The sequence below is a fragment of the Thamnophis elegans genome, chromosome 12 (genome assembly GCF_009769535.1).
Source record: "Thamnophis elegans isolate rThaEle1 chromosome 12, rThaEle1.pri, whole genome shotgun sequence".
NCBI lineage: Eukaryota > Metazoa > Chordata > Lepidosauria > Squamata > Colubridae > Thamnophis > Thamnophis elegans.
Window position 1 is genome coordinate 27681906 of NC_045552.1, and position 23524 is coordinate 27705429.

The window sequence follows — 23524 nt, forward strand, 5'->3', positions numbered from 1 at the left end:
TTGTGCCGCAATTTATAATCAGTCTGCGCGATTTTTTTACAGCAGCTGAGTATGTGATCAACAGTTTCATCAGCTTCTTTGCAAAGTCTGCATTTGGCATCATCAGAGGATTTTTTGATTTTGGCCTTAATGGCATTTGTGCGGATAGCTTGTTCTTGCGCAGTCAGGATTAGTGACTCTGTTTCTTTCTTTAATGTACCTGTTGTTAACCATAACCAAGTTTGTTCACTGTCCACTTTATCTTTTATTTTTTCCAGAAATTGGCCATGCAGTGCGAGAGTACACCAACAGAGTTAGGAAAATTTTGAAATCTAAATTGAATGGTGGAAATACAATCAAGGCCATAAATACCTGGGAAATACCAGTTATAAGATACACAGCTGGCATAGTTAACTGGACACAAGCTGATTTGGACCTTTTGGACCGAAAAACCAGGAAACTAATGACAATGCACTACAGTTTACATCCACGTGGTGATACTGATAGACTGTACCTGCCCCGAAAATCAGGTGGCAGAGGATTATTACAAGTGAAGCAAACAGTTGAAGAAGAAAAACATGCACTGGCTGATTATTTAAAAGAAAGTCAAGAACATCTATTAATCGAAGTAAAGAACAAAAATCTACTGAAGGCCCAACAGACGAAACAAGAATACAGAAAAGATGTGATAAAATCAAGAATGGAGAGTTGGCAGAACAAAGCACTGCATGGCCAATTTCTGGAAATAATAAAAGATAAAGTGGACCGTGAACAAACTTGGTTATGGTTAACAACAGGTACATTAAAGAAAGAAACAGAGCAAGAACAAGTTATCCGCACAAATGTCATTAAGGCCAAAATCGAAAAATCCTCTGATGATGCCAAATGCAGACTTTGCAAAGAAGCTGATGAAACTGTTGATCACATACTCAGCTGATGTAAAAAAATCACGCAGACTGATTATAAATTGCGGCACAATTCAGTAGCGCAAATGATCCATTGGAATTTGTGCAAATATTTTAATATTAAAACAGCAACAAACTGGTGGGAACATCAGCCTGAAAAAGTCACCGAAAATCAGATGGTCAAGATCTTGTGGGATTTCCGTATACAAACCGACAAAATACTGGCGCATAATACACCAGACATCACACTGGTTGAGAAAAATAAGGTCACAATCATAGACGTCGCAATACCAGGTGATAGCAGGGTCGCCGAGAAGGAACATGAAAAAATCGCAAGATACCAGGACTTAAAAATCGAAATTCAACGACTATGGCACAAACCAGCAGTGGTAATTCCAGTGGTAATTGGCACACTGGGTGCTATTCCAAAAGCACTGGAATTACATTTAAAACAGTTAAAAATTGACAAAATCACCATCAGTCAAATTCAAAAAGCCGCACTGCTTGGATCTGCATGCATATTAAGAAAATACGTTACGACGTCCTAGGCCCCTGGGTGGGGCCCGACTAGTAACCAATGCCAAATCCGGTGAAACAACTGGCCGCTGTGATACAATTGTATAATAATAATAATGGCACAAACCAGCAGTGGTAATTCCAGTGGTAATCGGCACACTGGGTGCTATTCCAAAAGCACTGGAATTACATTTAAAACAGTTAAAATTTGACAAAATCACCATCAGTCAAATGCAAAAAGCTGCACTGCTTGGATCCGCACGGATATTATGAAAATACATTACAACGTCCTAGGTCCCTGGGTGGGGCCCGACTAGTAATCAATGCCAAATCCGGCGAAATAACTGGCCACTGTGATACAATTGTGTTGATAACAACAACAACAACAACAATAAAAAGTCAATGAGTCAACGCAAAAGGAATACATCAGGAGAGTCCACAAAATATTAAAATCAAAGCTGAATGCTGGAAACATAATTAAAGTCATCGATACACGGGCAGTTCCAGTGATACGCTACTCAGCTGGAATCATCAACTGGACTTTGGCTGAACTGGAAAACTTGGACTGGAAAACACGCAAACTTTTGAATATGTACCACTCTTTACATCCACAAAGTGACATTGACAGGTTGTACCTGCCAAGAAAAATAGAGGGCAGGGGGCTATTGCAAATCCATCAAACTATAGAAGAAGAAAAGCAAAGTTTGAATGATTATGTGAACCAAAGTACAGAAAACTTGCTGCAGGCTGTGAAAACGGAGAACAGCATAAAAACAGCAGAAACCAAGGCAGAATATAAGGAAAAACAGCTGGATGACAGATTAAATAGATGGAAAACCAAAGTTTTGCATGGACGGCACTTGAAAAACATTGAAGGGAAATGTGATGACAACTTGACATGGACATGGCTTAAGAGGGGAACTATGAAGAAAGAAACGGAAGGTTTAAAACTGGCTGTTCAAGAACAAGCACTAAAAACTAATGCCATGAAAGTAAAGATACAAAATTCCACTGACAACCCAAACTGCCGACTTTGCAATAACAAAGTCAAAACTGTTTCACATTTAATATGTGAATGCAGCAAAATCGCACAAACTGATTACAAAGCTAGACATGACCGAGTTGCTAAATTAATCCACTGGTCATTATGTAAAAAATATGATTTACCTGTATCCAGAAAGTCATGGGAACATAAAGTGGAAAAGTTATCGAAAATGAGAAGGTGAAGATCTTATAGGACTTTCGAATACAAACGGATCGTAATTTGGAGCACAACACGCCAGATATCACAGTTGCAGAGGGCTGAAGTATACATTTTATTGATATCGCTGTTCCAGGAGACGTCAGAGTCAAAGAAAAAGAACTGGAAAAAATCATGAAATATCGCAACCTGGCCATCAAAACTTAGACTGCGTTATTCGGAACAACATACATTTTAAGAAGATACTTGGTCGATACCTAGGATGCTTGCAGAAACCGTATAAACTGTCAGAGCCAGTCAATGATATTTGTGATACATTTGTGACATTTCATTTTTCTAGGAGAGGGGTGGGTTTTAACTTCCTACACCCCCACCCCACCCACGGATCCACGGCCACAGGTTGAGAACCAACTCTAAACTAAAACCAGCTCAGATATGCCAGAAAAGAAAGTGGGAGATTATTTCCTGCAGCATTACCATATGACAGAGATTACCTTTCTCCTCCTCTTGCCATAAAACTTCAGTTTACAATCCGGGACAGACTCTTTTATATTTGACATCGATGGAAAATTACAGAAGGCACCTGCTTGGGTAAATAAGTAGAAAACAGGTTTGCCTTAAGTTTTTTTTTTTTTCAAAGACTTCCTCTTTTCCAAGCTAACATATCATTTGTGGAGAGAGAAAGTGGAACAAAAAATTTCATTTTCTCCAAAATTTCTTAAATGTATTTAATGTATTTTAAGGATATTTATCAGCTAGTATCACCCATCATATGGTTTGTTTGGTTTTGGCTTAAGTTGTGTGACAGCTTCCCGTTGTGGTTTGTATGCTGTTGTTTACACAGCTCATATTGGTTATTTAGAAAAGTGTGTTTAAACATATGCATTACCAACTAAAAGCCATCATGATGTTAGTTTATTTAAATATTTCCATTATAATTGACTATCTTTAAACTTTTATAGTTGGGTGGGTGAGTGGGGTTTCCATTGCCTTAAGGCATGGCTGGCTTATGTCCCATTTAGCACTCAAACTATACACACCATACACCACACATCCCTGGAAAAATTAACCAAAAAAAAATACTGAACAGTGTTGAGCCATTGTGACACTTAGGTCTGATATCTGTCTTAGTGTACTGGTTGGGAATTAATTGATATTTTTATTTATTTAATAAACCCATAGGCCATCTCATCTGTATATATGCAGGTCAAGAGTCCCCAAACCTGGCAACTTTAAGACTTCTGGACTTCAATTCCCAGAATTCCCCAGCCAGCAACTTTGGCAATCCCTGCTGTAGGTCATCCCATAGACAGGACTCTGGGCTGTTAGCATGTAAACAACAGTAAAAACCATAATAAAAATAACAGAATAAAAAACATTATCTAACTCCCAGGAGATGCTTTGTCTGGCCTGCTGCTGCTGCTGATTCTCCAAAATGGGCCTCTAACTGATAAGAAACAGAAAAAAGGAAAGAAAAAAACCCCACACAAAATGAATTCTATCGTGCTACATTCTGGCCTCATAGTGTTTGGATATATGACTAGTTTACATAATCATTTAGATTTTTTAGTGATCCCAAGTCAGATCTCAGCAGCTTGACATTCTCTTAAGTTGCTATTTATATGTAGTTTTCTTATTTAAGGAAAGAGATGATCTTATGAGCCTCTATATTTGTGCCTTTGAGCCAGTCTTGATTCCTGGCGTCTGCCTGAACTGCAGTTCTCTTCACAAGGTTTTTCAGAAGGTGCTTGCCATTGCCAGCTTCCTGGGGCTAAGGTCACCCAGCTGGCTTTGTGCCTAAGGCAAGACTAGAATTCATGGTCCCCCAGTTTCTAGCTTGATGCCTTAGTCACTATAGCAAATGGGTTCCCAATACATAGATACATAAACGAAATCAGCCCCCCTGCTTTACTCTTAATTTTGCAAAGTATTAATAGAATAGAATCAAGCAGGGAGGAGGAGGAGGAGGAGGAGGAGGAGGAGGAGGAGGAGGAGGAGGGGAAAGAAGATAAAGGTAGCCTTCAACATATGACCATAATGGAGCCTCTCCATTACAGTCATATGTCATGAATCATAAAACGGGTTGGTCATATTATTAACCTGCTTTTACGCCTTTTTTTGTGGAGGACGTAAACACTGGATTCATTAAGCAAACCCATTAACAACTGTGCTGCAGTTTTGCTGAAAACTGAAAGTAAATTGACCAAATCATTGTTGGAAGTTTAAATCCACCCCTCGCCTAGAAAAATGAAATATTTTAAGTTATACTAAAAAGACAGAATATTTCCCCTAAAAGAAAAGTAGAAACTCATAGAAGCAGAAACTCCCACCTTTTTAAATGGGCCATTACAGCCTGGGTCAGTTTATTCTACATAACAAAGATCTACCCCATTTCATTGCCCTTCATTGCACCATCCACCAAGCTTCAATCAAACTTGGCACACAAATAGCCTATAAAGCTAGCTATGACCTCTGACAGCAACCAATCAGAATATTCTTCCTGTGCCCCAGGAAGTTCAAAGCCCAGGAGAGGACTTAAAACCTGGGGACTCTCAGCATCTCTTCCCTTTTCACCCGGGAGCTCCAAGCCATGTGATCCTGTCCACCATTAAACCATCTTTCCAAGCAGCCTCCATCTTTCCAGTGTCTTTTTCCCCACTTGGAACTGAACCCAGAAGGACATTTCTTCCAATATCATTGTTCTGTCCTGTGATTCAAATGAATATGCAGACACAGGCTTGGCTGTCTGCCACGACTAATGAAGGCGATAAAGTCACCGCTTGGCTAGGAGCCTAGAATGCGATCTTCAAGAAACCAAGATTAGACTTACGGAATGCTTTCTCAACAGCTATTAAAGTGGACTGTTGTTTCCTGCAAAGATTCCCCTCCCGTCGCTCCACCTATAAGCTCTTTGGGAGGAGCCACACAGTAGCCACCTGTCCCTATTTCCTTCTATGACGTCTTCTCCACAGCTGCTCCCTTCTCTTCTCAGCTCTATGCACAGGCATATCAGGGACAACCTCCCTCTGTTCCTCCTCACTGCTCCCTGACTCAGATGCCACCTGGTGGCCAACAGGCCTCTCTAGTCCCTGCTCTGACTCCAAACACCCTCCAGAGTCTTCTTCATCCTCCAGAGCAGTCCTATAATGATCATCGCTGTCAGAGTCCACCAACAGCTCAGCCAGCCGCTGCTGGGCCACAACAATCATAAAATGTGATCACATGACCACAAGATGCTGTAAGTGGCTGTATATATGGTCATGTTGCTAATTGCAGTCATGTGATAATTGAAACTTCAGAACCAGGTTATTAAGTAGGTTGCAACTTTAAACAGTTACCAAGCAACGGATTGTAAGTCATGAATTAGCTATATAAGCTCCTTCCAATGATGAGAAGTCCCACATAAAATATTCACCAACAAAGGAGATAAAATATAAAATTGTTCAAAATCACAGATCATAATTTGAACCCTCCCCCCCCCCCCCTGAAAATTTACTGGTAGGCTTCAACAATTCATTCTGTTACAATGACACTGAAAAAAGTGAGTTATGACTTTCACACTTTCGTACTTCCCCATGATCATGGGATTAAATTCAGATGCTTGGCAATTGACTCGTATTTATGACAGTTGCAGTGTCCTGGGGTCATGTGATCACCTTTTGAAAACTTCTGGCAAGAAAAATCATTGGGGATGCCAGAATCACTGAACACCTGCCATATTTTTCAGAGTATAAGATGCACTGGAGCATAAGACGCACCTTAGTTTTTGGGGAGGAAAATAAGGGGGGGGGGGAATTCTGCCTACCAGGTATTCATTTTTATTCCCATAACACCAGAAAAGCAAGCAAACACAATAGTATAATAAAATGAAACTTTTTGCCACTTTTTTTTCTTTTCCCAGGCAGCCAGGGAAACTCTTAATAAGCTTAACTAGATGTCTGGGTATTCAGCCAAAAGCACTTCACACCTGTAAAAATGTAACAAAGCTGAATCAACAAATCAGCCCAGCGCTTGCCGGAAGGAAACCATTGAGAAAACTCAGATAGCCAATAGGAAAAATCCCTGCCTTGCCTTTAAAGGGACTATCCCCCAAAGAGTATAAATCATGTAGTCACAGGATATTTCATCCTCGGCTTCTCACAACACTTTTTTCCCCCCAAAAGGGAAATTTTTCCAACAGTATGCTGCAGTAAAAATATTCCAAGCTTTTTTTTCCAGCCCTAATGAGGTTTTAATGAATGAAGTTAGCACTTCATTAGGGCTGAAAAAAAGCTTCCAAAAAGTTAGATTCAGAGTATAAGATGCACCCAAATTTTCAGCCTTTTTTTGGGGGGGGGAGTGTGTCATACTCCAAAAAATATGGTATGTTACTAACTTAACTGCAGTGATTCACTTAACAATGGTGGCAAGAAAGGTCATAAAATGGGGCAAAACTTATGTAATGAATGTCTTGCTTAGCAACAAAAAATTTCATGTTCATTGGCTCAATCGTGGTTATAGGTTTGAGGACTACCTGTACAATACAAGTTTCTGAGTGGAGTCATAATATCTACTTTAGAAGCCCTATGCTGAAGAGACTTCCAGCTGCACAAAAATACCAAATTCACTGAGCTGAACAGAGAACAAATGATCAAAAAGCATGACCACTTATGACAATAGACTTAACACAGACAAAAGGAAAAATAGCTTTGCGCAATTATTATAATTAAAGGAGTAGTTACTTCTTGTTTTTCCTTCTTATGCTTTCAAAACACTCATTTTTCCTGAAAAGGATTTCCCTTTGCCTCAGTTCTTCCTGGACTCCCCATATGATCTCTGAGGCTTTCAATGAGGAAATGGAACGAGTCAATTTCCCTTTGCAGCCTCAGCTTCCAAAGCCTCTCTTGGTTTCAAACTGACAAAGCACTTTTTCCTCCCCTAGCAGAAAGGGAAGCGGTTGGGCAATCTCTCTTTTGTACATGACCCAGAGCGGGCAATTGTATCTTGTCCAAATGTGCACAGTAATGAGGAAAGTCTGTCTGAGAGGATATGTATTTTGAGACCATCTTGAGTCCTGCCATCTGGCACAAGATCCTGGTTGGCAGCCAAGCCACAGGAGTAAATGTGAGCATTGGGCTTGCACGGCCATTTGATACAGCTACCGACTGAAGTAAACCACCTGCGTCAATTTGCATGGCACACTAAATCATAACGTAACCATGTTAGCTCCATTCACACAACATAAATTAACATTTTGATGTTTTGTCGTTTTCAAGCATTGCTAGAGTCGGGGCTTCCTGGGTGGAGTTTACTGATGGAAGCAGCTTAACACAGCTGCTCCCGAATTCCTGGTCGTGTATCTGTTTAGATGATCATCTACCAGACGTCTAACAGGTTTCTTATCGGGCAAGAAGGGAAGAAGATATAGTTCTGCTGGCAAATGCCCTCTGACTTTTGCAGCTTCTGTGTCTGCGGAGAGAGGGGGGCCAACCCGAGGCAGAACGGCGTCCGTGCTGGGAATTTCCAATTGCCTTGCGCAGTGCAAAGTAAGCTTTCTCCCACTCAGTTCACAGTTTGATTTATTTGATTTTAATACGAGCTGAGCTCGTATTTGCGAGGACATTAACTGTTTATCCAAATCCTAGCTTCATTTTTTACAAGATCTTCTTCCGAAAATCTATTTACTTAGAGGCTTTCAAAATGGCGCCGAGCCGGCTGGACTCTTCTGTAACAATGACTATTTTCTTAATTGCCTTGTTAACTCTACAGAACTCTAAAACTTCAAAGGAGAAGAGTGATTTATTACCCTGCCTCATAACCAGCCACTAGAAACTTACTAATTAGTTTCATTTTTACAAGACTTTCTTCTCTCATTAATTTTGCTTATCTAGAGATACTTAAATGGTGATGAATATGCTGAACTGTCTCATCACAATGCTTATTTTCTGAAATCCTTTGTAAAGCCTTACCGAGCCTCAAACTTCAAAACAAAGGGGGAAACTCAGCATCTCTTCCCATAGCTGCACAGTCGGCCAGTAGAGTTTTACTAACTGCTTGAAGATAAAACTTGGAATGGCCTCAAAATCAAATCCTAATTTGAACCCCCCCTCTACCCCCAGAAGCACATCTCCAATACCTAGTACAAAGTCGCAGCCTCCGCTCCCTACGCCCCCTGCTGGAGACTTGCTAACGAAATAATTCTTCTTGAGGGAATTAAGTGAGGCTCTCAACGCTCAGACAATTAAAATGGAAGATAAACTTAGAGACTTTAAAGAGGAGATAAAACAGGAGAAAAAAGAAGAAATAAAAGAGAAAATAAAAGAACTTAAAGAGGAGTTGTATGATAAAATTGATGCCAGGGTTGTTAAAATCAAAGATGAAATGCTGGGACTCGTAACTGTATTGACAGAACATGTTTCCGGAATTGAAGATAGTCTAGAGGATCTTAATGAAGCTAATACCAACTTGACATCGAAAACAGAGGTGGTGCAACAAAAAGTTGAAAATGCTGAAAAAGAAATTATTATGATACAGTACAGGCAAATGGAGCTGGCATTAAGAGTAAGGGGGCTGCATGAAGAAAAACAGGAGAACCTGAAACAGATTCTATCAGAAGCTTTTGATTGTCTGGTGGGAAGACCGGGGACTAAGTTTGACTGGCAAATCGATAAAGTTTATCGCGTTAACTCCTGGGTGGCAAAGCGGAAACAGCTTCCTCGAGACATCGTTATATATTCTACTACAAGAGAGCTCAGAAACATGATACTACAAGAGTCTTATAACACTAAGCTCCAAATTGGGGGTCAAGACCTGACCGTTTTGAAAGAGATACCACCTCAAATGTTAAGAGCCAGGAGAGACTACGCTTTTTTAGTCGAAGAACTTAGAAACCGTCAGATACAGTACAGATGGGACACACCATTTGGTATTATACTTACATTTGATAGGCAAAGATATCGTCTCAACTCTGTATGGAAAGCCCGAGATTTTTACCATAATATCTTGAAGGTTGGACATCCTGCCTCATCTGGACCTGGAGAAAGACAACAAGAAGGACAGGACAGACAGAAAACTACACAACTATCAGATAAGATGGAGCATCCCTCTCTCCTAGAAGCGCAAGGTGTTATGGAACAAAGACCTAGCCATATGATTACTAGATGAATGGAGAAACAAGCTAAAAGGCAACAACCTCAACAATCACCGGCCATCGATCAAGAAGCTACAGCAACAAGTCCGGAAGCAGTGGGAGGAGCTAGGCCAAAGGTTAAACAGGCCATGCAGGAGGCTCTAAAAAAGCTTCAGCTAACCAAAGATGACAACTAAGATTTTAACATGAAATGTCAATGGATTGAATTCTCCACAGAAGAGAAAGAAAATATTTCACTATCTTAAACAGTTTAAGAAAGATATAATTTGTTTGCAAGAAACTCATATCAAATCAACTGATCAAAAATATCTGATTAACTCAAAACTTGGTCAACATTTTGTAGCTTCTGCTATGGAAAAGAAGAATGGTATAGTTGTATACTTAAGAAAAGATATGAAAGCTGAATTAATTGAAGCAGATCCCTTTGGAAGATATATCACATTAGATCTAATCCTAGAAGGGAAAAAGACATTACTTTTGGGAATTTATGCTCCTAATCAACAGCAAGATGGATTCTATAGAAATCTTCATGCTAAATTAGTACAGTGGGACTATAGGTCTTGTATACTATTGGGTGATAGTGGAATGGTGTGATAGACACTAAGAGAGACAAGAAGACTTCTTGCCCAAATACCAAGATGCGAGCAAAACTACCTAAATCCTTTTTTGACATGATGGACGACTTTGAACTGAGAGATATTTGGCGAAAAAGAAACGCAGAGGAATATGATTTCACTTTCTTTTCTGATAGACATCAATCCCTTTCTAGGATTGATTTTATACTAATCACTAATGATTTGCTTTCTAGGGTGAAGAAGACAAAGATTGCGGCTAGGGTCCTTTCGGATCATAACCCAGTTTGGATGGAATTGGGAAGGGTAGTACAGGCAAGAAGGTCTTGGAGATTGAATGAAAACTTATTTAGATATGAAAAGTATATCAATGATTGTAAAAAATTGTTATCTGAATACTTTGTTTTTAATATGAATAAGGGTACACCTATGGAATTCGTATGGGATGCAAGCAAAGCGTATATGAGAGGAGTGCTGATAAATATAAATAAATCACATAGATATAAACAAGGGGTAAAACGAATAGAATTGGAAGAGGAAATTAAGAGAAAAGAGTTGGAGTTAACAAGGAATCCAGGCGATACAAAGGTTAAGGAAGCAATCACCATATTAAAATCTCAATTTGACATGTTGATCTCTGACCAGGTAGCCACTAGTTTGTTATACGCAAAACAAAATACTTTTTGTAACGCAAATAAACCTGGCAGATGGTTAGCTTATCAGATTAGGAAAAAAAGGAAAATTTGAAATATATCTAAACTGACTTACGGAGGGAAGGAGGTGTTTCAACAGGATGAGATTCAAAAGGCATTTCAGGAATTTTTTACAGAGTTGTATAAAGGGGATAAAATTAATGGTTTAGATATAGACAAATATTTAGATAAAGAGAAAATACCCTTAGTTAAAGAAGAGCACAGGCAAAAATTGAACCAACCAATAACCTCGGGGGAAATGTTACAGGTAATTAAGCAGTTAAAGTCAGGGAAGGCACCAGGTACCGATGGTTTGACAGCGGCTTACTATAAAAATTTACAGTTAGAAATTGTAGAACCTCTTAAAGAATTATTTAATAAGATTCAAACGGAAGGTAAGGTGCCTCCATCTTGGAAGACAGCGTTTATATCCTTGATACCCAAAGAAGATCAAGATATTACCCAACCAAAAAACTATAGACCTATCTCATTACTTAATGTAGATTATAATTTTTTTACTAAAATACTAGCAAATAGGTTAATGCTGGTTATTCAACAATTGATACACACCGACCAAACAGGTTTTATACAGGGGAGACAGATGAAAAGTAATGTTAGATTAATTATTAATGCATTAGAATATCTGGGAAAGAACAACCAAATTCCTGCTGCGTTCATATTTTTGGATGCTGAGAAAGCCTTTGATTGAGTTAATTGGCAATTTCTGTTGAAGATATTGCAAAAAATGCAGATAGTTTTTTACACTCAATTAAAGCAATATACCAACAACAAACAGCTCAAGTCATAGTCAATGGAAGTTTAACAGACTCTTTTCAAATTGGAAAAGGTACAAGACAGGGCTGTCCTTTGTCCCCACTATTGTTTATTATAACTTTGGAAGTATTGTTGAATAAAATACGGGGCTTGGATGGTCTAAAAGGAATTAAGATTAGGCAGCAAGAATACAGAGTGCGTGCTTTTGCGGATGATTTGGTAATAATATTGGAACAACCGCAGGAATCCAGTATGGTTTCAATTAATATGATTAATCAATATGGTCAAGTGTCTGGTTTTAAAATAAACTTAGGAAAAACAAAAATATTAGCTATAAATATGAATACTAAACAAAAGGAAGAATTAGGAGGAATGTTAGGATGTGAGGTAGTCAAAAAGGTCAAATATCTTGGAGTTAATATTTTAACTTCAAATGGGAAACTATATAAGTATAATTATGAACCACTCTGGCATAGTATATAGATAGAGATGAAAAAATGGGAGAAATTGCACTTATCTTTGCTGGGTAGAATAGCGGCAGTGAAAATGAACATTTTACCAAAATTTTTATTTCTTTTCCAAATGTTACCTATACTTAAAAAAGATGCGAATCTTTTAGAATGGCAGAAGGGTATCAATAAATTTGTATGGGCAGGAAAGAAGCCGAGGGTAAAGCTGAAAATAATGCAAGATGCAGGCGAGAGAGGAGGCTTGAAACTACCCAACCTAAAACTATATTATGATGCAGTGGTGCTATCTGTAATTAGTGACTGGATTCATTTAATTAATGATAGGATATTGAATATTGTGGGATACGATCTGGTATATGGTTGGCACGCTTACCTGTTATTCAACAAGAAATTGGACAAGAATTTTAAAAGTCATATTTTAAGAAATGCTTTACTGCGGGTCTGGAAAAAATACCAATATAAACTAAACAACAAGATACCCATGTGGGCAATTCCTAGACATGCAATTGAAAATATGAATATAGCACAAAAACAGGATAGAATTACTTACAGACAGCTTCTCATTTTGGAAAGGGGGGGTACTACAACTAAAATCCTTAGAGGTATTAAAAGAGGAGAAGGCAGTTCAAACATGGTTCCAGTATGGGCAATTACAGGCCAGGTGGAAAATAGATCAAAAAATTGGTTTTATCCAAGCTGAAGATAATTTGTTTAAACAAATAAGAGATCAAAACTTAATGCATATAAAGAGGATATATAATGTATTAATACAGATGGATTCGGAAACAGAATTAGTTAAAGATTGCATGATAAAGTGGGCTCAAAATATTGAAAAACCAATAATGTTGGATACATGGGAAAGAATCTGGGTAAGAAATGTGAAATTTACACAAGCTCAAAACCTGAGAGAAAATTTTTATAAGATGTTCTATAGATGGCATTTAGATCCTAAAAAGCTGGCTTCTATGTATCCGAATTTACAACCTAAATGTTGGAGATGTGATTCTCTCGATGCTACATATTTTCATATATGGTGGACTTGCCAAAAGGTTAAGGCATTTTGGATAAAAATATGGTGGATTATGCAAAATATCTTTAAAAGAAGGATAAAGTTTACTCCTCAGTTATTTTTGCTAGGTATAAGTACTGACTTTATAGTGGTAGAGACTAACTTGATTCTGCATCTAATAACGGCAGCAAGACTGTTGGTGGTGCAATACTGGAAGAAGGAAGACTTGCCTACAATTCAAGAATGGACATTGAAAGTTACAAATTTAGCCGAGATGGCTAAAATATCGGCATATCTTAAAGATCATTCAAATGAGAGATATAAACGAGACTGGAAAAAATGGATTGACTATATACAAAATAAATATGGGACTAAGAAATTCCAGATAGCCTATGCTTAAGATCAGGAATGATTTAAATTGCCCAAAGTTAGCTTAGCAAGAAGAAGCTAAGATCAATGTAGAAATGTTATTAACTTTTTTTCACTTCTTTATTCTTAATATATTTTACACTGTTTGTTAAAAATCTATACCGTATACGGGTTCTGGGAAGTCGGAGGGGGGGAAAGAGGTGGGGGGTTGGGGGAGGGTGGGGGGAGGGAGGGATATATACTAGGTTAGACACGATGTGTTAGATCTCAATGTAATGTGACTTCACATGTATACTGTTTTTCTTTAATTTCTCTCTAAAAATAGGATAAGCTAAGTACATTGACATATAGTGGAAATACACCAAGGGGAGGAGGAGCGGGAAAGAAGATGGGTAGAGAGGGATGGGAGAGAGGGTGGGAGGGAAGGTGAGAAGGAAGGGAGGGAGTGGATCGGGAGAGAGGAGAGGTAGAGGGGGAGGGGAAGTAGGGTAGAGGGGGATGATGGAGGGAAGCTAGAAAGTTGGAGGGGGTGGAAGAAAGAGGTGTATGGAAAGTGGAAGAGGTATATTGGGTTTCTATTTTCTGGGGTATTGTTGACAAGAGGAATTGCTGCGATTATTGTTTAATGCTGTATGGTGATGGCTATGCACAGTATATATGTGAGCATATGAAAATGAAAATGAAAAAATAAAAAAAATACTTAAAAAAAAAAGCATTGCTAGAGTCATGGGACTGGTTTTAAGACTGTATAGTGATATTCTGTTGTAAACTAAATGGTATAGAAAGAAGGAGGAGGAGGAAGGGGGGAAGAAGAGGAAGATGAAGAGGAGGTGGGGGAGGAGAAGACACTAAGTGACAAATGTGCCTTTTTCCTGCATGTTGTGAAAGCTCTCTGTGGTAATTATTCTGATGGAACTTTGGAGAAGGGGATTTCCAAAAGCCTTCTGAAATTCCAGCCGCAGCATAATCTACCAAATTTCCCCCACCCACATGTTTAATGGGACTCAAAGAATGATGAAAGTTATTGAGATGAATTTCTTGTTGGCAGCAACTATGGTGCTGCTGCTGCTTCAGCACAAGCAGCCCTTCTGGATGCTAGAAACTTTCATTTGAAAGTTTCATTTGAAAGTTTCATTTTTCCACAAATTGAGCCAGAACACATGCTCAGCTGTTTGTAACCTTAGGGATCATTGTATGCGTCACTTTGAAGGTGGGCTGTGCAAAAATCAAATTAAATCAATTAACACGCACCGAGATCCTATGCAAAATGCACAGGTAAAACCAGTAAAATAAATAAATAAAATAAGACCTCTCTGCTGAATGAGATTTAAGACATTTCCACTGCAACATCTGCAGGGAGCCGAGGTGGCGCAGTGGTTAAATGCAGCACTGCAAGCTATTTCAGCTGACTGCAGTTCTGCAGTTCGGCTGTTCAAATCTCAACGGCTCAGGGTTGACTCAGCCTTCCATCCTTCCGAGGTGGGTAAAATGAGGACCCAGATTGTTGGGGGCAATATGCTGACTCTGTAAACCGCTTAGAGGGGGCTGAAAACCCTATGAAGCGGTATATAAGTCTAACTGCTATTGCTATTGCTTGAAGAGCCATCAGCCAGTTACTTCTAAAATCAAAGCACCAATGTGAACAGGTGTCCTTCAGAAGACTTCATCTCACCCATACGGCATTGGCATCATTCAGTCTCAAAAGACTATGGTATCATGCTCTGGAAAGAGGTAAAGCTGGAGTGTCCTCTCCAGAGCACGAGGCCCGGGTAGATTAATATGGAGGATAGACTGTTACCCAAGCAGCAGATCCCCCCTCTCTATGTCTGAAATAGTCCAATGGAACAGCAGAGCCGATACGATTGGTTCCAGCTGCGTCGCAGGAGTTACCAGAACGTGGTTGTACACAGTCTCAAACTGCTTCCAGGACTCCGGCTGTGGATACAGTCATAAGGCAGTGGAGGTTTGTAATCAGAGTTTCCCTTCTCCTAGAAGATGGTTCTGCCGCTTCATCTGCCATTGGGGCGTAGAGCCCTCTTCCGCCTTCAAAACTGTGGACCGTCTTCTCCTGTAACCCTGGAAAGGGGCCCTTACGAGGTGCTCTCAGCCGGGCCAGCTGGGCCAGGGTTTTTTAAGGAGGTGTCACTCCTCCATCACTCTCCCTTTGTCCTGACTTGTGAAAGGCAGAGCCTGGCTTCTCAAACATTGGGCCCAGGATGTTTATCTCACCCATAGCTATGGACATTTAAAGAATAGCATGGCTTCACTCCTGGGTACCTGCAAGGCTGCTCCTTACAGATGGATCCAGCCCATATTTATTTATTTATTAAATTTCTACACCACCCATTAGTTCAAAAATGAAAAAAGCCAATCAGATTTATAAAGAATAAAGCATGATAACTATATAATAAAAGTTCTTGCATCAGAGACAGCTCAACCATTCTATACGAGTTTCAAAATCTCCTAACTCAGTTAGATTGTCAAAGGATTGGAGTGTTATGACTAACATTTTTAACTTCTGCTACATTGAAATTTGCTGGCATTTTTAATAACTTCTATTTCAATGAGGTTATTGGTTTGAAGCAGAGGTAGGTTCCCAATTTCTTTACTACCAATATGGGCGTGCTCCTGCACACGCTTGTGTGACACTTCCGCACATGCAGAAGGGCGGGTGGGCAGAGACTCCCGCCGCCGCTACTCCCAGTTTGGCCAATCCGGCAGCAACCCATCTCTGGTTTGAAATTATGTACATGAAATCAATAAATAGATAAAATATAGTAGAGTGATTGCCTGCCAGTAGGGTTTTGTCAAATTTTCCTCTTACAAAGTCTGGCCAGAAGCCGTTAATCTCCAAAATCAGCCTAAAGGTTCTGATTAAGGAGGCTTATTAGAAAGAATGGATTAAGCTATAGCTCAAGAATACCAGAGACTGATTTATTTTCAAATGAAGCTTCTTCCTACTTTGGCAGCAGATCTTTTTGTTTGTGTGTATCTGCTCTTCCAATATATGAAGCTTCAAAAAGCAGGACTGGCCAAATTCCGATTCCCATATCAACCTGGAAAATTAGTATTCAGGTTCTTACCATAACAATCCACATCTATGAGTGAACGCTTTCTTTCTCTCCCCTCCCTCCCTCGTTCCATCTACCTACCTACCTACACAATATTTTTCAAACTTGCCAACTTTAAGATGTGTGTGCTTCACCTCCCAGAATTCCCAATCCAACAAGCAAAGTCAAAGAGGGAAGGCAGATTTGCTTAATGACTGTGTAATTTATTTATTTTTATTTTATTTATTTAGTTTGTCACTCACTCACAAGATAATGGAAATAAGAATAAACACGAATAAGAACACAGGAAATGGGTACGAATAAATGGGGACAGTAGGACAGGGACAGAAGACACGCTGGTGCGGTTATTACACCCCTTACAGACCTCTTAGGATTGGGGTGAGGTTCACAATAGAGAGTTTAAGGTTAAAGCTATGGGGATTAGAGGAAATAACAATGGAGCCAGGTAGAGCATTCCAGGCATTGACCACTATGTTGCTGAACTCATTTTCTGCAATCAAGATTGGAGTGGTTTACCTTGAGTTTGTATTTATTGTTTGCCCGTGTATGATTGCGGTTGAAGCTGAACTAGTCATTGACAAGTAGACGTTGTAGCAGACAATTTTGTGTACTACACTTAGGTCAGACTGTAGGTGACGTAGTTCAAGGTTGTCCAAGCCCAAAACTTTGAGCCTGGTGGCATAAGGGATTCTGTTGTGAGCAGAGGAATGGAGGACTCTTCTTATGAAATACCTCTCAATTGTATTAATGTTCGATATACAATGTGAATTCCAGGTAGAAGAGCTGTATTCGAGGATTGGTCAGGCAAAGGTTTTGTACGTTCACCTAATTCACCTAACAAGCATTGCAAAAAAAAAAAAAAAGCAAAATTAGGCACGACTCATTTAACAACCACTTAGATTAGTAAAGAAATTCTGGTCTCAATTGTGGTCATAAGTCAAAAACTCATTGTACTTGGAAAGATAATTATTTGATACTACTTTAATGTAGTAGGAATGGTGGGAGAAATTGGATAGTGGTGTGTAACCAGTGAACTAATGAGCCAGGTGAATGCCATCAATAGAATGATCGAACATGTGTCTCTGCTGAATATCATTTCAGTTTCTGCCAGCAGAGAGCAGTAGAAAACTGTTTTCCTGCTCTAATCAAAAGATACAGACTATCGGGCAACTAATCATCAGGCTTCCAGTTCCTTCCACACCTATCAAGAATACTGAAGGTTGCAATGATAGGGCAGATGGTTCCACCACAAAACCGCGGTCGACTAAAGCGCACTCGACGAAACCGCGTACCTGACGTCATCACAGCGCGACGAAAAAAGCACGCTGTGAGCGGTAAAGGTAAAATTAACGCATAAACCTAAACCTAACCCCCCCAAACCTAACCCTAACCCTTAACCTAACCCTAACCCTTAACCTAACGCTAAACCTAACCCTAACCCTTAACCTAACCCTAACCCTTACCTTTACGTGAATCGGCTTGCTTTAAAAGCGCTTTTTAAAGCGCCCTTTTTTCTCTGCGGTCTTTTTTGTCGCGCTGATGACATCAGCGACGCGCTTTAATCGGGCGCGCTTTAGTGGACCGCAGTTTTGTTGTGCCACGGGGCAGAAATGGCCATGGCTTAAGCCAGGGGTCTCCAAACTTGGCAACTTTAAGATTTGTGGATTTCAACTTGTGGACTTCAACTTCCCCATGCTGGCTGTTGAACTCCACAAGTCTTAAAGTCGCCAGGTTTGAAGACCCCTGGTTTAGACTTTAGGGCATGAGTTCTCAAACTACCAAAGCCATTAATCTGGCCTGCACAGGACCACAAGGCTGCCCCGCCCACATTGCCCCACCCACCCTTTGGCCCAGCACAGGACTTACCTTCGGGAGCCCTGCGGGCTGGAACTGAAAGATTAAGGCCAACAATTTTGGCCTGCAGAAAATGAGCCGTTTTTGTCTGTTTTTGGCCTGCAGAGACGTTCTCTAGGTGGGGTGGTGGTGGTGGTAATGAAAAACGGGGCATACAAATGCCCCAGGAGGACAAAAAACAGGCCAAAATGGCCCGTTTTTGGCCAAAAAAAGAGCCATTTTTGCCTGTTTTTAGCCTGCAGAATGCTTCCGGAGGGGTGGTGGTGAAAAATGGGGTGTACAGACACCCGAGGGCCAAAAAATGGGTGAAAACAGTTCGTTTGTCCCCTCCCCATCTCCAGAAGATAGATAAAGAGGGAGAAAGACTGAGAGAGACAGAGGGGGAGAGAGAGAGACAAAAAGAGAGTGGGTGAGAGAGACAGAGAGGGAGAGAAAGAAAGATAAAGAAAAAGAAAGAAAGAAAGAAAGAAAGAAAGAAAGAAAGAAAGAAAGAAAGAAAGAAAGAAAGAAAGAGGGACAGAGAAAGAGAGAGGGACAGAGAGAGAGATTTCTAAAGCTCCTTGGGACTGGGAAGAATTGCTGCAAAACGGAGTTTCCTGAAGTGGACCACTAGGCTCCTGAAAAAATGATCTAGTAAAAAGAAAAGGCAACCAAAAGAGCAACATGCAAACAAAAGAAAATAAAACACCCCCAGGAGCCAAACAAATTAAAGTTTAATTTGTGTGCATTGTTCAATGGACTGTTAGTCACAGCCACCTAGTCACATGACCTAGCCACACCCAACCAGTCACATGACTACCTAGCTATGCCCACCCAGCCAGTCCGCCCAATGCCCCAACAGTCTGAGGGACCATGAATTGGCCCTGTTTGAAAAGTTGGAGGACCCCTGCTTTAGGGGGATGGAATTGATCCGAAGATATTGAAGGAGAGAACTGTTGCACCAAAGAGCTTGCTGGTGTTGAAAAAGGGCAAAATGGCAGATGCAGCAATGCGAGATCTGCCCCTTTTGATATCTGCACGTCAGCAATACTGAAGAATTTGTCCACTGAGGATGGCCCTAATGCTATCTTCTTCATCTCTGTCAGCTGCAATGGTTGTAAGTGCGAGGACCGGTTGTAAGTCACTTTTTCAGTGTTAAGTTTGAATGATTGCGAAACAAATGGTTTTAAGTCAAGCACTACATGTATATCCATTTATTACAAGGATCCTTAAACTGGGTGTGTGCGTCATCACTCTATCTGCAGTAGACCTAGAACAGGGGTGTCAAACTCAAGGCCCACGTGAAGCATCTGGCCTGCCGGGTGCCTAAATCTAGCCCCTGGTGCCTGGAAATATCAAAGGACTGGCCCACGGTACCTTGGCGGTGAGAGTGCACCCCCCCCCACGGCCCATTTTCAGCCTCCAGCATAACTTTGCTGGCCAAAAACGGCAGGGTGCTACAGGAGGAGTCTGTCCCATTTTCCTGCTCCCACAGGCCCGCAGAGAAAATCCAGTTTGACACCCCTGATCTAAAAGGAGGGTGTTAGGGAAAAATACTTATCAGATTGGATGAGAAATCTCAAGGAAATCCCCAGCTGAAAACTAGACAGAAAAGATTAAGAACACTCTAAAAGAAAGCTACTGCATATCACATCCATACAACAAATGCAGCCTTGCCTGCACAAGCCAAATGTGCTTGCCAGGAAGAACTTCTTACGAGGATCATTAAAAGTCCCCCCAAGGCTCCCCAGCCTGTGAACCACAGCCTACTCCCGGGCCACAGGCTAATTGCCACTGGGCTGCACAAGGGGCCAGTGAGTGTGCACACCTCTGCGTGCGCACACGGCCTCACTTGCGTCATTGCAGGCACTCGCATCCACTCTTGCAAATGTTGCGAATGTCACATGCACATGCGCTTGCCCCTCCCACAAAATCATCCCCTCTTCTTTCCCCCCTCCCTCACCAGAATTGGGGAACTCTGCTGTAGCCAAAAGAGGTTACGGGGAAATAGCCCAGATGGCTCCGATACTTTGGGAAATCCACCCCCCCACCACTTCCAGGACATTTTAAATATCAGCCAAGATGGCCCTCTTGTGCCAAGCTTTTAACAGGTAGTCTACAAGTTATGACAGCAATTGGGACCCAGTTTACTTCCACTAAGCAATGTGGTCATATTATTTGCTGTTTAATAAAGATACTAGCATTTTAGCATAGCACCCATGCCTCCTTTTGAAGTTCAGGAAACCATGTTTTTCTTTTAGCCAAAACCATGTACTTCATGGTGCAAAAATAAATGACATTACGGTATACCGCTAGCCAATCAAGCAGACGGAAATAAATTTAGCTTTTTTTAATTTTCATACAAAGAATCATAAGTATACCATTACATCTGAACCAGCATTATTTTGTATTGTCCAATATTGTATCAATTCCTCTTGCCATCCACCCACAACTCTCATTTGCTCTTTCTTCTGCTTTCCATACACCATATTATATCCTATTCCACCACCGCCTTGCTTCCTCTCCCTCTCCTCTTCCCTACCTCCTTCCTTCCCTCTACAGTCCCTCTCTTCTCCATTTCCTCTTCTTTTTAAAAAAATAAATTTTAAAGTTTTTCCACATCTTTAAGCCTCCATTATACTTTTTATCCGTATGTGTATATCTTTATATATCTATATCTCTATTTTCACGTAGTTTTCATCTACTCATATGGTTAACTTATACTTATATTTCTTCTATACATATTACTCTTTCAATGTACTTATTTCTATACAATACATCTTATATCCTTCTATGTTCATATATTTCTTATATATTTCTCTCCCCTACTTTTTTCCTCCCTTTTGCTTCCTTCTCTCCCTCCTTTCCTCTCCCTTTCTCTCCCCCACTTAGATAAATTTAGCTTTCTCAAAGGAAGCTTAAAAGGCCCGTCTCTGCACTACATCTCCAACAGGGCGCTCTGCTCTGCAATGTCTCATTTATCCCGAATAACATTCCCAAAGCATCATTTGTGTTTTTCCTTGCAACGAGAACAAGGACAGTCCCGATCTCGCCCGATTCCGCCTCCTCACAAGACCAGAGAGGCAACCATGTGCTCCACCCCGACAAAGAAATCTCGCTAGGCCCTTGTGCGCATGTGGGCGGAGAAAAAGAGGCGTCGCCCTCCAGCTAAGACGGCGCCTGCGCGCCTGGGTCTGGAGTTGGGGGTTGTCTCGCTTTTCGGCCAAGTGGCCCTCGGGTGCGCCTGCGCGGAGGGTGCCTCGGCGAGTCCTGCGCAAGCGCAAACGGGCGTTGACTCGAGGAGCGGTTGGCGGCGGCCGTAGTTGGCGCGCGGCGGAGAGAAAGGCCGGAAGCGTAAGCACGGGAGCCGCGTCCCCCTCCTCTTTCCGCTTCCCGCCCCGGTGGCCCCGGAGCTCCGTCGGCGTGGCAACCCTGTTCCCTCGCGCGCCTTTGCCGCTCCTTCGGCCGCGGATGCAGCGCCGCGAGGACCTCGCCGCCGCCGCGGCTCGCCTGGGCCGGCCGCCGGGCCCCGCCGGGGTGGCCCGGCTCCAGTCGCCTCAGGCGGCGGCTTCCCCGAGGCGGCCCACCCGAGGCGGCGGCGGGGGAGCGCGCGGGCCTCAGCCGCCGCCGCTCCTGCCGCCTTCGGCCACCAGCTCGGCCCCGCCGGCGCCCAGCGCGGCTCCCACCCCGCTGATGCCCGGCGCCGTCTCCGCGGCCAAGGCGGAGCCCGAGAACAAGTACTTGCCCGAGCTGATGGCCGAGAAGGACAGCCTGGACCCCTCCTTTACCCACGCCATGCAGCTGCTGCAAGCAGGTAAAAGCGGCGCCAGGCTTCTCTCCCTCGGGCGGAGATGCCTCGGGGGTGGGCGGGCCCCGGCTTCATCCCTTTGAGGCCGTCAAGAAGAGATTGGACTGCCATTGGCCAGAAGTAATGGGGTAGGGTCTCCTGCCTGACCAGGGGGTTGGACTAAATGACCTTCAGAGGTCCCTTCCAGCTATTGTTTTAGGTTCTATGTCTCCTGTTGGGGGGGTTGGACTAGATGACCTTCAAATATCCCTTCCAACTATTGTTTCACGTTCTATGTCTCCTGCTTGAGGGGGTGGGGATTGGACTAGATGACCTTACAAGGTCCCTTCCCACTATTGTTAATCTGATCTGATGTGATCTTCCCCCCTTTGGAGGGGGGGAATCTGGAGATTTTTCTCCATCGTCCAGGTTGTGGAGAAAAAAAGTTTCTTCAACTATATTGTGAATGGGCAATTTTTTCAACTGCCTTTCTTCCCTTAGAGCAGAGGTCTTCAAACTTGGCAACTTTAATAAAGATCTTCATATTCTCCTAAAGGAGCCATCACCACCTTCTAAGGCCAAGGTCACCAAACTTGGCAACTGTTAAGACTGATGGACTTCAACTCCCAGAATTCTCCAGCTCAGCTATGCTTGCTGGAGAATTCTGGGAGTTGAAGTCTACCAATCTTAAAGTTGCCAAGTTTGTAAATCCTTAAAAGAAGGGGATGACTCTTTTCGGAGAATATGAAGATGTTAGTGTTGATCTGTTACAATATTTCCATGTGGGTGGCCTCTCTTTCATTTGGAAACGGGATCCCCAGGCCATAGGGTCTTCCTCTCCCTGCATTTCCTTTGTGCTTTCCCAGCATGTAATTTCTTTGGACCTTTTAGCTCCATGGTTGGAAGGAGGATTCCAGAGTCGTTGGGGACAGGCGTGGTATGGAGAGCAGGACTCTCTCCTCCATTCCCTTTCTGGTCAGGCTATCTGAAAGTGGTTTAAGAGGGCAGATCTCAGTTAATAAAACTGAATCCTCCGCCTGGCCCTTTCCCTTTTCAGAAAGATTTAGCCTTGGGCTGACTTGAAAGTATGACAGATCATGCAAGGCATTTTGTACCTCTTTTGACAATATTGCTTTCTTAAAGCACCAGTGCCAATACAGATAGTGGTGTAGCTATAGTTGTGACATGCTAAGCAGATATTTTATCTGTTTGTTTAT

At 41.7% G+C, this 23524-nt stretch overlaps 1 protein-coding gene across 1 annotated transcript in view; it reads left to right on the forward strand.

Moving 5' to 3' along the window:
• The first annotated feature begins 21785 nt into the window (after positions 1 to 21785).
• KHDRBS1 (KH RNA binding domain containing, signal transduction associated 1) overlaps positions 21786 to 23524 on the forward strand; it is a 34892-nt gene continuing 33153 nt past the window's right edge. Inside the window, exon 1 of the mRNA XM_032227251.1 lies at positions 21786 to 22334. Within this exon, the coding sequence (XP_032083142.1) occupies positions 21992 to 22334 (343 nt within the window). The 5' untranslated portion in view covers positions 21786 to 21991. The remainder of the gene's footprint in view (positions 22335 to 23524) is intronic.